The sequence below is a fragment of the Molossus molossus genome, unplaced genomic scaffold, assembly GCF_014108415.1.
Source record: "Molossus molossus isolate mMolMol1 unplaced genomic scaffold, mMolMol1.p scaffold_m16_p_5, whole genome shotgun sequence".
In the NCBI taxonomy this organism is placed as follows: domain Eukaryota; kingdom Metazoa; phylum Chordata; class Mammalia; order Chiroptera; family Molossidae; genus Molossus; species Molossus molossus.
The window spans coordinates 52600817-52616344 of NW_023425388.1; the positions used below are offsets into that span (position 1 = coordinate 52600817).

General features: G+C 42.9%; 1 protein-coding gene across 9 annotated transcripts in view; it reads left to right on the plus strand.

Moving 5' to 3' along the window:
- LOC118617124 (LIM domain containing preferred translocation partner in lipoma) overlaps nucleotides 1–15528 on the plus strand; it is a 635781-nt gene that overhangs the window by 215954 nt on the left and 404299 nt on the right. For all 9 annotated transcript variants that reach the window (XM_036242751.1, XM_036242755.1, XM_036242758.1 and 6 more), the window contains one exon: nucleotides 1574–1775. In XM_036242751.1, coding sequence (XP_036098644.1) covers nucleotides 1583–1775 — 193 coding nt within the window. In that variant the 5' untranslated portion in view covers nucleotides 1574–1582. The remainder of the gene's footprint in view (nucleotides 1–1573; nucleotides 1776–15528) is intronic.

Consider the following 15528-nt stretch of genomic DNA (forward strand, 5'->3'; position numbering starts at 1 on the left):
AATAGCACTTTACAATATGCAAAGCACTTGAATATTGTTATCTCATTGGCTGCCATAAAACCCTTCAGGAGAAGTTGAAAAGGACAAGGCCTTTATTTTAATTTTGAGGGAGTGGACGTACCGGAGGCACCTGATGGGGCCGTGGAGGCTGCTCAAGGTCATGCACTTATTCCTGTGACCTGATGCTAACCCCAGGCAACACTGTTCCCCTCCTTGCCCCTTTACCACAGCCCTCCATTTCCATGCCACGTGCTGAGGCTTTTATTTTTTTCCTGCATTTCTGTACTCTTTGTCTTTATAGACACCTGGAGAGCATCATAAAGCCCTCCCAATGAATTCAGTTCCATTAATAAGTGGTGGGTGGGTTTGGGGTTGGAGCGGGTAGGGTGCCTGGCGGGCCTGCCTGGTCGGCCGAGCTCTCGCAGTCGGGCTGGGAGAGCCTTCCTCAGCCCCAGCACGGGCTGCCTCGGGGTGATCGGCTCTCTGACACGCAGGCCTCGCTTTTCCTCCTCACCTAGTGTATTTTAATCTGTCTAGAACAGCATCTGGGCTGGGCTGATTTGTCCCCTTCCTGGTTACGTTTTTCATAAAGGTCCAGTATGATAGCAGCTCAGTTTAGCATAGCTCTTGATGGGACATTTCTTTGTCATGTGGGACTGACCAGTGCATTACAAGTATTGAATATTCTGGCCCCTGGCCACTAAGTGCCAGTAATTATCCTAGGCATAGTGGCACACAATATTCTCATCCTCCCAATGCCAAGTGCCCCTTGGTGGAGAGAAGAACCACTCCTTCCAGAGGGACCATTTTAAAGTATCTTGCCATGCACTTTTTATGCCCTGTTACAAGAATAAACTTTGGAGGTTTCTTAATGCCTAAGTGAGTTTCAGCTCCTCGAGCTTGCATACCAAGCTGACCGTGCTGGTTCCATTCACAGTTCAGCTCTTTTGCTAGCAACTTTTTCTCGTCCCCCTCCAGCCACACTAAGGGTAAGGCCTGTGTACTTTTCTGTCCATGTCACTTCGTTCACTTTGTTCAGGCCCAACCTCTCCTCAGCATTCAAGGCTCTGTCTGAAGGTCACCGTATCAGCGAGGTCTGCTGCTGCCACCAAGAAGTGTTATTTTTTTGCTGCAACACTTCAGTCCTCACCTAGTTAACAACATCTCAGTTAGGTATATATCATCATTTAATTGATGTGATCATTACTTGAATAGATTATTAATACAGTTAAAGCTTTCTTCAATCTTACTGATATAAAATTCTCCTACTGCAGAAACTCCAGGTTAGGGATTATTTCTTATTTATATCTATTTCCCAAGGGCCCTAGGCACTAACATAGGCACCTGCTAGAAGAGAGGTATTTAAGGTTAGTTAGTTGGAGTGTTCAATTGATCTACTCCTCCCCTCTTCCTTCTTTCTTCATGCATCATCTCTCTTTCTTCTTTCTTCTTCTCAGAGCGCTTTATTAAGACTTCGTTAAGTATGGATTAAAATGAAATAATAATGAAGTAAGGTATGTTTGCCTCATGTTCATGCTTCCATAAAAACAATTGTATTTTTTTTTAATTCCAGATACCAACAATGTCTCACCCCTCTTGGCTGCCACCCAAAAGCACTGGAGAGCCCCTTGGCCATGTGCCTGCACGGATGGAGACCACCCACTCCTTTGGGACCCCCAGCATTTCAGTGTCCACACAACAGCCACCTAAAAAGTTTGCACCAGTAGTTGCTCCAAAGCCCAAGTACAACCCATACAAGCAATCTGGAGGTGACGGTAAGTGCAGGGATTTCAGAGTTGGGTGCCCAAAGTGGGAGGGTTCAATATGATAAAAGTGATTGACAGGAGGAAAAGGTAGCTCAAGAATTTGTAGTGTGTTTCTCATTTCTGATTGACTATGAAGAACACCCAGGAACCATCAAAGCCAACGCTTCCCTTAAGGATAAAGAGATTGAGACCTCTTAGAGTTTACATGGCTATGGTTACACGGACAATTAGGGATAGACTCACTGTCCTTCTACTGCATTGTCCTCTGCCCCCTTCCCTTGTCCTGCAGAAATGTGTCTGCCCCCCAGTGGACTCTCCCTCCTGCCGTTGGATGAATGTCTCAAAATGCTGCCATGTGATCTTAAGGAAAACCCATCTGCCGTGAACCTAATAAGGCACCTGGGATTGGTTTGCCTTCTCTGGCTATTTTTTCCTCCTCTAAGTTGCTGTAGGATAAGTTGTCAGGAGAGCCCCGTGAGATCTGCGTTTGTTGAAGCGCACAGATACATGTGAGTGAAGCCTAGTTTTAGTTTTCACAGCAGCACATTCAGCTTGCGTCAGGTGGAGTCGGACGGTCTACATGAGCTCAGCATGTCAGGCACACACACACGTGTGCCATCCACACACGGGGCCGCCCAGGGAGCACCCGGAATGCCGTGCTGTGTGGGTGACATGCTGCCACATTTTGCACCTCAGAGTCAGCCATTTCTCCCAACTTATGAAACAGCAACTTAGAGCTAACAAACAAGAACGTTATGTTTCTGGTGGCTGGGAGAGAAGAGGCAGTATATGGAGATTCAGCTCCCCGTTCTCTATGTTCTCTCCCTGCCCTTATCCTATTTAAAAAAAAAAATTACTGCGTTCTCTCTAGCGTGTTTCTGCTTCATTCCTAGATGATGCCTGTGTTTTGTTTGGTTAGTTTTTTTCCAGCAGTGTCACACCCTGTGATATAGTGCAGCCTCTCTTTTTCATTCTGGTCCTCTCCCTGCCCCCAGTCGACACCTGGATCGTCTCTTAGGACATTAGGACTGTCCGGTGTGTGAGGCGGCTGCAGTGCTCAGGCAGCTGGTGAGCAGGTCAGGCACCAGCGTGCACGCGTGAGCTCTGGCTGTGGGTCTCTTGACATCCTCTGTGCAGAAAGGGCAATGCCAAGACCAACAGGGAGCTGCTGTGGAAGACAACAGACGGTCCCCTCGGTGCCCCCATCTCCGGGGCAGTGCTTGAAGTCGGAGTGGCCTTGCAGGTTGCTCTTTGCAGTTGAGCGGGACTCTGTGCACCTGCTTTTCTTTTGCTCGTTGTTCTTTGGTGGCTGCGGAACCGGGAATGGGATCTGGAAAGAATCCCCCTGCACACGGACAGGAAGACCATATGTTGGCTTCCTCGTGTGTTTTCTCAATGTTTCCCCTGGTCTGCTCCCTGGGGGCATCGCTATTTGGTCTCCTAACTTTTGGGGAGAGCTAAAATGGACTTCCCTGTAACATGAAAGGAGGAAATACAGGGTCCCTTATCGAGCAGGAGACAGGCGTGTGAGGACGTTTCAGGAGGTGTGACAGTCGGTGTACTCACAAGGTTCAGGGTGGGGCAGGTCCTGCTAGGTTGGCCGACCCGTGGCATGCGGGAGAGGGAGGAGAGCTGCACAGAATGGTCTCCCTCGCTGCTTCACTCCCAATGCTCCACGTTATGGGGAGCTGGCTGTTGGGTGACTGGCCCTGCCTTGAGGTGCCCCTTCTTCACCGTGCTGTGTGACATTCACTTACTGCCTGCCTTGTCCTCTAGGGACACTGTAATCTCTGCTACTCGGCATCTCTTTGCTCAGCTCTTTGCTTCTTCTTAACATGCCATTCCACACCTTTTGTCACCTACCAAAATCTACTTGGAGCGCCTTCTCCAAAATGTGTGGACGTGGCCCAGATCAGAAGTCATCACTTCCTTCCCTGGGTTCCCACACACATCCCACTCTGATGATCGCATGTCTGCTTTCCGTATTCCCCCTGCTCTTCCTCTGTCGGGCACTGAACATGTCGTCTGTGTGGGACATGCACCTTTTTCTCACCCTTGCACTGCCTTCTCCTGCGACCCTGTGAAGCAAGCGGCTCTTCCCATCAAGCAGTGTAGCATAGAGAGGGGGGATGTGTTCGTTCTCTGTGGTTTCCTGGCTCCTGAGTTTTTGGACGGAGGCCGTTGTCCTTACCCAGCGTGCCCCATGTGATGGAGACGCTTTCCTACTTCCTACTTCCTTATGAGCATGTAAGCTTTGTTTCCCCATTTAAGCAACAAGGCATGGTTTCTCACTCGTCCTTATGTTCCTCTTGGCTCTTACTCTGCTACTGTGTTTTTAGTAGGAATGATTGTGTATGGTCAAATGTATGTCTGTATGTTCTTATGTATGTATATATTTGGATGGATGGCGGATGGCTGGATGGGTGAATGCGGCACTCAGTAATTCTTTTCGTACAGTAAACAGTTTGGAATATGGCACCCTCCCTTGAAGCTACACAGTCTCATTTAATTTCTGAAGTCTAGGTTCTTTCTTGCAATGCTGCCAATCTCTCCCCCTTTTTGATGTAACCTTTTTTGACTATGTGAAGGAAGAACAGTTCCCTTGCATATATACATTTTAAAGGCAAATATGGGGAAAGGTTTATGGATATTCAGACTTTTTAAAATGAAGCTACGTCTCTTCATCTGCTGCATATTATGACAGGATACTTGTTAGAAGTACAAGATTTGCTTTACTTTATACTTAATTTAAATGGTAGTGCATTCTCTGTTACTCAAAACATTTTTATAATTCATGTTATTTTTGTTTAAATTTTTATACATTTTAAAGTTAATATTCATTTTATTTTTTATTTTTGTCCATTTGGGATGTTCTAGACCATGAGTAAAATCCCAGAGAGCAGGTAGTAGTTATGATTCACAGGGTGAATTGATGATGCCGGATCTTGTGCCTCAACTCACGCTATCTTTTGCTTTCAGGATACACGTTCCTGGGTTTCTGTTCCATAAAGTCTTTTCATTCATAGCTTAATTCAGAGTCTGGCCTCCAGAATTCAGTTGAAAAAAGAGAAAGATAGAACTAATAGAAGCCAAATAGTCCACCTTTATCTGGTGTACATGTGGGAGCTGTCGTGCAGAGTGTGAGTACTTTGCTCAGGGGCACACAGCCTGCTCAGGGCGCACAGCCTGCTCAGGGCGCACAGCCTGCTCAGGGGCGCACAGCCTGCTCAGGGCTCACAGCCTGCTCAGGGCACACAGCCTGCTCAGGGGTGCACAGCCTGCTCAGGGGTGCACAGCCTGCTCAGGGGCACACAGCCTGCTCAGGGCTCACAGCCTGCTCAGGGGCACACAGCCTGCTCAGGGGCGCACAGCCTGCTCAGGGGCGCACAGCCTGCTCAGGGGCGCACAGCCTGCTCAGGGGCGCACAGCCTGCTCAGGGGCGCACAGCCTGCTCAGGGGCTCACAGCCTGCTCAGGGGCTCACAGCCTGCTCAGGGCGCACAGCCTGCTCAGGGCGCACAGCCTGCTCAGGGGAGCACAACCTGCTCAGGGGCGCACAGCCTGCTCAGGGCGCACAGCCTGCTCAGGGGCGCACAGCCTGCTCAGGGGCTCACAGCCTGCTCAGGGGCTCACAGCCTGCTCAGGGTTCACAGCCTGCTCAGGGCGCACAGCCTGCTCAGGGCGCACAGCCTGCTCAGGGGCACACAGCCTGCTCAGGGCGCACAGCCTGCTCAGTGCCAAGTTGGGAACAAACCTCAGGTGCCCTGTGAGTTCAGTTATCCAGGACTTCCTATTATATTCTAGTGAGGTCTGTTTTTCACCATGCCGTTATCATGTGTCTTATAATTGACTTACTTGAATTAGACTCAGTGGACTCAGGACTTTTGGAGGCAGGGCTACCTGACATTACCCAGCAAGGCACTTGCCACATAGCGGGTACTCAGTTTTGTTTGAGGTGATAGTTAAGCCACAGCAACATAAACCTGCTTACCCAGGCACAGGTTCTAGCTTCTCAAATACTTACTAGGGTTTATGGTTCTGCAGCTCAACCTAAGTGAGTCACTTTTAGCCTCCTTTCATTGAGCTTTGTGGCCCAGGAGTTGCTTTACTGCTACCTTGAAGTTACCAATTAACATTTCTCACCTTGGTTATTATATCTGTCATCTCGGGTTTGCATTCTCATTTTTTAATTCTGACTGTGAAAGTGGAAAAGTACCCACATGTTTTCCATATCAACTTATATGTATGTGATACCATATGTTGTATTTTTTTTTTTAGAGAGAGAGGAAGGGAGAGAGAGATAGAAACATGGATGTGAGAGAGAAACATCAATCAGCTGACTCCTACATGCCCCCCACCAGGGACTGAGCCCACAACTCAGGCATGTGGACTGACTGGGAATCGAACCAGGACCTCTCAGTCCATGGCACGATATTCAGTGCACTGAGCCACACCAGCTGGACTGTTGTAATGTTCTTTTCTAAGGTATTCTGCTAATCATATTTCTCTAAAGGGCTTTGGAACACTTAAAAGTGGGGTGTGCTTTTTTTCCTCCCCAGTTAGTAGCTCTTTAGGGTATAAGGTCCTTTCATTTTAATACCATTGTCCTCATACTTTTCATTGATTTTGGTTTTTTTTTTTAACAACTCGTGTCTCCTCACCTGTTTGGAATACTCCTGCATTTCCAAACACTTTTCTGTGTCTTATACTATGTGCTTATGAGCCCATATATATCTATATCTATATTTTATTAAGTTTTGTCTTCATACAAATGTTACCATGTTGAATACCCTTGTCATTTTTGTGGGACGATTTTGGTATGTATGTATGGCTGTGTGTCATCACCTTGTATTCCGGACTAATGAGGGCAACGGGATGATGTGATTTTTCTTTTGGCCTTTCAGGTACTAGCCACTGGTTTTCTTCATCTTGTAATCGGGGTCTCCATTTTCTCTTCTTCAATTTTGGAAAAAAAAAAAAAATCCACCCAGAGTCTTAGACTTTGATGGCAGAACAGGGTACAGATCTTTCTCTGTTCCTGTGGTGGAGCGCAAACTAAGTGAGATTTCCTACTCTACTTACACGTTGTTTTCTTGAGATGATTTTGAAATTGACCTGTCATCCTTTATCCATTATTACAGATTATCATAGACTGATTTGTAATGTTTGTAAAGTTGGAGTTGTCTTATGTCCTGGAGTTGACTTTCTCCACTTTAAATTAAAAATAAAAAATTTTTCTTTATTTATTTTAGAGGGAGATGAAGAATAAGGGGGAGAGAGATAGAAACATCGATGGGAGAGAACATCGATTGGCCGCCTCCCGCATGCCCCCCACTGGGGATCGGGCCCACAACCTGGGCACATGCCCTGACTGGGGATTGAACCAGCGACCTCTTGGTGCATGGGTCAATGCTCAACCACCCAGCCACATGAGCCGGGCCACTCTCTAAATTAAAACAAAACAAAACAAAACAAAAAACAAAAGGAAACAAACAAACAAAAAACATTTTTAATGTAAGATTTTTGAAAAAGTAAATACATTGGGTAAAGATTCAAGGTGACCCTTTCAGTAGAATGCCTTTATGTTTGAACACTTCTTTGTGGTTTATACAGTTCTTCCATAGTGATATCATTCAATTCTCAAAATAGAATTCTTGCTCCAGTTCTCTGAGGTAGATGGAACAGATGCCATGGCCATTTTACTGAGTGGTAACCTACCAGAAGTGAAATCTCTTAGCCAATAATCACGTACGTAGCTAGTAAAGTACTAGAGCTAGGTTCTGCTCTTCATTTCTGGGACTCTTGCTGATTTTAAAGGGTTTTATTTACTGGAGATTGGATTAGATCACCTTGATTATTTTAATTTCATTATTTATTATTTTATTTTTATTTTTTGAAATTAATTTCAAAAGGGTTGCTTTCCCCCATACTATCCTTACACATATTACCTTATACTCTACTATGTGATATAAATAATGCCTCTGTTTTCAGTCTTGGCCTATATCGCTTCACCTAGACTTGTAAAGTCAGATCAGAATGGGTGGAGTGAATTCCCTTCAATGAAGAAGATTTTTGCTAGATTTCTCTGTGTTTTATTGCTACTCTGGGGTTATTAATTCATTCTGTGGATGGGCAGTTTGGTAGTTATAGGTGATTGCTAGTTTGGAGTAGACATAGTAACTCAAACAAAATACCATTGTAAACAGGTGAGTCTCCCATGATAGAGGTGACAGCCACGCTCGTGTCCTTTCTGTGTTCATGCCAGAGCCATTCTTCGTGTCTTAATCACAAATACTTTGAGCAGCAGAACTAGAAAAGAATCTGAAGGTTATCTAGCCCAGTTCTTTCATTTTCAGATACAGAAATTCAATATGACTGGGAAGAAAATGGCTTCCCAAAGTTACCCAAGAGTTTGGGGTTGAACTGGGTCTAGAATCCAGCTTTCCTAAATGCGCCCCTTCCACCGTGTCTCTGCTCTCTCTCACTGGATGAGGCAAGTTCCCAGGAATCGACGAGTCTTGGGCTATTGATACTTGGTGGAGAACTAGCCACTAGTGATGTGACGGCATGTAATCTGGTTAGGCAGGACGTATGATTTCTCAATTGACAGCTAAAATGTGGGGGAAGTGGATGGCCACCTATGGCAATATAATTAATGACATGATTTAGAACGGATCTCCCCTGCCATTTTTAATGCTGAGCATACAGGCCAATTTGGTGCTGCTTCTCTTATCACAGTTAGTACAACTTTTTCTTTTTTTTAAACCTGGAATTATCAGTGGTTGAAAATATATGAGGATGGTGAACAGTGATATCTACATATTAAAACCCTCAGTGTGCTCTCCTGTCTCTGGGGCCCTACGGCCTCTGCTCCCTACCATGACCAGGGAACCTGGACTGTGACTTTGGAGGAACAATTGGAAAACATCTTCTTTCTGTAGTCCTGCCAATTCTGTTAAGTGGCCAGCAATCACAGAAGAGCGATGGCAGTTTCTCAGATATTTGTTTTAATTATGTGTGGTCTGTCATGCGAACAGTCACCAAGTCACTGACATATCAGGGGACACAATCAGACTTGGACTTGACTGGCCTCCCCTTTTCTGGTTCAGGGTAAGCATTTTGAGCCTCATCTGTCACTGTGGTATGCAGTGCGTGAGTTTTAACTTTCAGAGCCTCAGGAGGGAAAAAGGACAAGCTGTTCATTCATTAAAGGGTCAGGTATTGCTTGTATTAATTTGATTTTTACGTTACATGTTCCTGAAGAGAAAACTTGGGATTCTTTGGGTGACATCAGAGCTAACCCAGTATTCATAGGCTATACTGACACTCAAATGGCCAGCATTCAGCACTGACTTGATAGTCAGGGCATTACATTTCAGCCTCACTTTGAACCACTTAACCTTGAACATGACCCTTTACAATTCCACATAGACTTCATTTATAAAATTAGCTGGTAGTATGAATGATCTTATATGACTTTTTTGAGGATCAAATATAATAATGAGTGTGAAAATGCTTTATGAACAGCTCTGGTTTGTTGGCTCAGTTGGTTGGAGCTTTGTCCCATACACTAAAATGGTTGTAGGTTCGATTCCCGGTCAGGGCACATACCTAGATTGTCAGTTCAATCCCAGGTTGGAGCACATATAGGAGGCAACCGATCAATGTTTCTTCTCTTCTCTTCTCTTCTCTTCTCTTCTCTTCTCTTCTCTTCTCTTCTCTTCTCTTCTCTTCTCTTCTCTTCTCTTCTCTTCTCTCTCTCTCTCTCTCTCTCTCTCTCTCTTTATTTATCTCTGAAGTCATTCAAAAACATATCCTCAGGTGAGGACAGAAAAAAATAATCTAATGAAACCCTTTTTTTCCTAGATGAAACTTGTTGATTTACTAATATATTTTGAGGTGTTATAGAACCTTTGCCCTGGCAATGGTGTAAATAACAAGTCAGAATTGTTGAACACAGGCAGGGGTTATCCCCCTGGTTTGGGCGGCTCCGCGCGGTCAGGTTGCGTGTTCAGTGCTGCAGAACTCTAAGTGGTAAAGCTGAGCCGGTCCCTGCGGAGTCCTTCCATGGCTGCCACAGTTCTCTGTCACCGATGTTTCGTGGCTGACTCGTGTGGAAGCTACAGTGACAGAGTTAGTTAGTACACGAAAACAGAGTAGATTAGGTGTTTTAGAAAAAAAGTAGTTTATGTGTTGTTGACAAAATCTCTCTCATTTTGTAATGTGTCAGCTTAATTAATTACTGAAGTGTGTCCCTCATCTTTGTCTGACTTAAGAAACTGAATGATGCAACGTTGTGCAGTGAGGTGCTCTTGAATCTTCTTTATTTTTAAATCATATAAATGTGCAATACTACTGTCACCTAATATTTTAAATCTGAGCAAGCTTAATATTTTTCAAGAATAAAAATAAATATAGGACCACAATAAAATATTTCCACACACAAGATATTTCTGTTTGTTTAGAACAGCAAAAATAAATAAATAAATAAATAAATAAATAAATAAATAAATAAATAAATAAATAAAATATCATATCATGTGCCAGAGAGGATATGAAGAAACTTGATCCCTCATACATCACTGGCTGGTTGTGTAAAATAGTATAATCATTTTGGAAAACTCTTAGGCAGTTGTTTACCAAAGTAAACATGTACTAAACATATGATTCAGCAGTTGTCCTTCTGGAAATTTAATCCAGAGACATGAAAAGTTATGTTTATACATAACCCTGTACATGGATGTTCATAGCAACTTTCTCATGATGGCAGAACAGTGGGAAAATCCAAATGTCCTCCAATGGGTAAATGCTTAAACGGGCACTGGGACATCCATACAGGAGAATAATACTATTCATCAGTAGAAAGGAATGAGCCGTTAATGCCTGCAACAACGCGGGTTGACTTCTTGGGCGCTGTGCTTAATAAAAAGATAAGTCAATCTCAAACGGTTACATACCATTGATTCCATTTATAAGACCTTCTTGAGACGACAGAATTCTAGAGAGGGAGAACAGAACAGGAATGGGGGATGGAGTGGGGCAGGGAGTGGGCGGTCAAACCTGGAAGAAGCCACAGGGAGCCTTTTTGTGTTGGTGGAATAGTTCTGTATCTTGGTTGTAGTGGTGGCTACATGAATCTATGTATGAAATAAAATTGCAAAGAATTATAAACATATACAAATGAATGCAGGTTAAAAAATGATGAAAACCAAATAAGGGGTAGTTGACAGTAATAGAGCAATGTCAGTGTTCTGGCTTCGGTATTGTATTTATATCAGATGTTGCTATTGGGCGAAGCTGGGGGAGCAGCACATGGGACTCTTTGTACTATTTTTACAACTTCCTGTTAGTCCTTATTGCAAAATAAAAAGTTGAATAATAAAAGATAAATACATACATATGGATTTCCTCATGATTTTGTCTTCTTCTCAAGGTGTTATTTTGCATGCACACTGAATTGCCTACACTACACCTTGAAGATCACTAGTATAATGTATGGTTTATACCAATGGTTTTCAAAGCTGACCAGCCATCGCAAAAATTCAGGGAACACTTTGAAAAAAGAAAGAAACAAAACAAAAGCAGTTTCTGGATCTCATGTTTGTTGCACAGAATCAAAATCAGGACAAAGGCCCTAGGAACCTGCATTGAAACAAACTCCCCAGATAATTCTGGTTGATGCTCAACCAAAGTTTGGGAACCATTTGTTCATTTCAATAACTCCAGCATCCAGTGTTTTAGTGCCCCGTGACCATCTTCTCCAAGTCCTGTGGGTACGCACTCTCTGCCTCATCAGTAACAGTGGCTTTGGAAATCTTATACATTCTTTTATCATATGAACAATGTAGAGATTCGGGGACTGAAACCACCCTTCGTGTTGCTATGCTTTCCCTCCGTACTTGCATCATAAACGCGTTTTCTGCATATGTTGTCCCAAGGAATTGTAATTGGGATCCAAAAACAAGTACATTTTTTTTTTTTAATTATTAAAGATTCTTCTAGAATGCCTCTGCATTATAGAGCACTTGCTATTGTGTAACTTCAGGTAGTGATGCCTGGAATCTCAGCTGATTTGGGGTCAGAATAGGCCTATGTAAATCATCTATAAATAGATACATTATGGATATTATAAAAATAAATCTGACACCTGAGCCTTTGGGCAAATATACCATATAAAGAAATCATACCCTGGAACAATGATTGACCTTAGGAGCTGTAAAAGAGAAAAAAAAAAAATCATGGTATTATATTTTTATCATCCTTCCTTAAATTTTCTGTAGTCAGAAGCTGGCCAGCAGGGCACAGTACCAGGGACAGGTCCCTGAGAGGTGACGCCTGCAGCCTCCTAGCACTCGGACGTTCTGGCATTCTTTCTTATTATCCGTTCTCCACGTTGCTCTGTATGATGCTGTTTCACGTGGAACAGACAGACTGCTAGTCAAGGTAGACATGTATCTAACAGCCACCATAACCTACGAAGTTGCATTCTGTAAATCTGGTGCCACAAAAGAAAATGAAATGTTGTGGGAATAACTGAAAAGCTGCACAGAGGAGGGGACAGCTGAGCCGAGTTTGGAGAACGAACCAGTTGTTAGCTAGGCAGCTAAGGGCGGTGGACATGTGGCACCAGGCAAAGGGAACAGCATGTGGAGAAGCAGAGAAAGGTGCCTGTTCAACCCTCGTAATGTTGGCAGCTCTTTGTTGATGTCCTTAGACAGTGTATCTGGACTCCTGGGAGTAGCTTTGCAATATGAGCAGAGGAACTTCACCATGAATGGACTCCTACATCTAGTATGCTCCGAAAGATAGCTCTAGCGATAGCTCAAGGCAGCTGGGTGGCTACAGGGAGGAAGCACAAGGGAACATGCACATATCAACCTCATCACACCACGGGCAAGAAGCATGTTCCCGGCGGTGTTCCTGGCTGGAAGGATCATGCTTTTTCTCTCCAAGCCTCTATCATGCTTGAGAATGAAATGTTTCTGTATATACAGATCCTAAGACTAAAACAACAAGAAGAAGCACAAAAAAGCAATTCTCCCCAAACGAGGTCAAAGCAGCCTTTTTACCTAATCCAACACACCCTTAAGAATGTGAGATGTGGGCCAACTGGAACTTTTTGTTTGTTGGTTCTGTTTTGCTTTCTTAACTTCTCTCCAGTTTGGGGTGATCCTGAGAAACAGGAAGCAAAAAAGAAGGACTTTATTATGAAACAAAGATGTGTGTGTGTGAGAATAGATTTCAAAGCACTTTCCCACATAATATCTAATTTAATCGCCACAATATCCTGTAACATTACGGTTCCTACATTATTATAGTTCCTAGAGACAAATAAAAAATCCGACATTCAGGGGACCTGCAGTGAGGAAATGTAGAAGCCACATTTGACCAAATTTTAGTGTTTTTCCTTAAGTGAAGTATTGGAAATATAAAATAATAACTGTATAAGAATCATCGATATTACTATTACGATAGCAGTTTTTCTGGCAGAACTTTGCTGTAAGGATATGAAGAACTTTTTATTTTATTTTTTCATCCTCACTCGAGGACATTTTTTCATTTTCTGTTCAGATAGAGAGAAAGGAAGAGAAAGAGAGAGACATCGATGTGAAAGGGACACATCAAGTGGTTGCCACCCACATGACCCAATCAGGGCTGGTGACAAACTGCAACCGAGGTACGTGCCCTTAGCGGGAACCGAACCCGGGTCTCTCTGGACCGCAGGCCAATGCGCTAACCGCTGAGCCAAACTGGCCAGGGCTGGATATGAAGAACTTTTTAGTGGATTTGTTAGTGTATTTCACCTGAAGTCCACGCTGCTTTACTGGTGATGTAATCTCCTTAGCAACGCGGTAGAAGATCGGTGACCTCACCCTCAAGCTGCAGAGATTGGATGCAGAGTGAAACCATCGGGACGAGCAGAGCTGGGACCTGAGCCCTGGCCCCTCACGTGTGCCTCGTGCATTTCTTCCGCACTATGCTGTGTGCCTTATTAGTGCTATTATTATTTTTATTTAAAAAAGAGAAAATTCTCACTGCTCTTTTCCCCAATCACTACCATTCAGAAGTGTTTGAAGATCGAATTTCTCCAAGTGGCATGTGAAAATTGCTTAGAATCACCTGTGTATGGGATGATGGACCAATGCATAAAATGGCCAAAGTAATCTCTAGAACTCATAACCAAGAAGACATTGTTGCAGAAAGCTTTTGGAATAACCTTTTAAAATATCCATGAATTCAGGTGAATTACGCCATCTTGCTTAAACTTGTTAGATGTCATTGGTCGCTTTATTGACATTAAGATGAAATTAAAATCACATTTAAATTTGCGGACACTTTTGTTATTTATCTGTTCATATATGTTATAATGATTTCGTTTTATTGTTTCCTTCATAAAAAATATTTACTGGGAAAGCAATCTTCGAGTCATAGAAAGTCTATCTAGAAATGTTACCATTTGAGGTGACTTAGAAATGTCATACATGCCCACCCACTGTGGTCCCTGGCAGAGGGATTTTGCTTTTTTCTTCTCTCACCCCCTGCATTGACCATACTTCCCCTATGAGGACAACTTCAGATGCATGCTGTGCCCCTTTTGATTGAACAGGGCTCTGTAATAGATAGGACAAGAGTGAAAACACATCCTTAAACAGTTTATATTTTTAGAAAGTTGACATATGAAAAGGACCAGGGCAGTTTTGATAGGAGAAAAGAGAGAAGACTCAGGGGAGTCAATGGTTAAGCATGTAGACTCTCACATCAGAAAGATCTGGGTTCAAGTTCGGGTTTTACCACTTATTCTCCAGGAACGTGCACTGACCCAGTTAAGTAGCTACTCAGGCTCTGTCAACTTGTTCTTCTGTTCAAATAGAGGTACACGGATCTCAGAGAGTTGTTTTCAAAATTGAATGAATAAGTTGGCACAATATCTGTCACCAAATAATGGCTAAACCACAGAAAGCTGCCATCATTCTTGTTGCTATCATTAAAAATCAAGAGTGAACATTAGCTCAGGGAGTCACAACCCATAGATTTTTCAATCATAGATTTTAAATTATCATTGTTTAAATATGACTCATGCTGGCCATTTTTGAAAAGAATCTTATTTTTATCCTTTTTTGTTTTATAGTAGTGTTTGACTCGTTGACATTTTAGGATTGACTTGTCTTACATTTGTCCCTGCTAGAATTGTGATGTGTTGACATGTCCTTTTTTTGACTTTGCATAGTTATGCCTTTCTCAGAGAGAGATTTTACATAAACTATGTTAATAAGGAAAAATAACACTTTCATATTTATAGTATCTTTTTAAGAAGGAATATTTTTATTATTAAATTATTACAAATGTTAGTGAACATTATATACTGCAAACTATATAAAGTAAACTAGTGATTTTTGTTAATTTAAAAAATATGTTATTTTTCAAACTAACATGGCAGAGAAATTTTAGAGATGTTATTAATTATATCATCACAGGAAAATGATTAATTTAGTTAGGAATTTTATCAGGGGTCCCATTCATTACTGGGATTCATACTTGGGATTTAGCCAGTCTCCTGACATTGTGCTTAAACTTGGTCCATGTGTATGTCTTTTACAGGGAAGGGCCCTCATGTCATCAAACCCTCAAAGAGATGCTGAACTCACTCATTAAGAAAGATAACATCCCCTATGTAAGAGATTACCAGTTTCCCAAGCCAGTTATATTAATGCTGCTTAAATAAAAGCCAGGTTTGCATTTTCCTCTCACCAACTTGAGGGGCA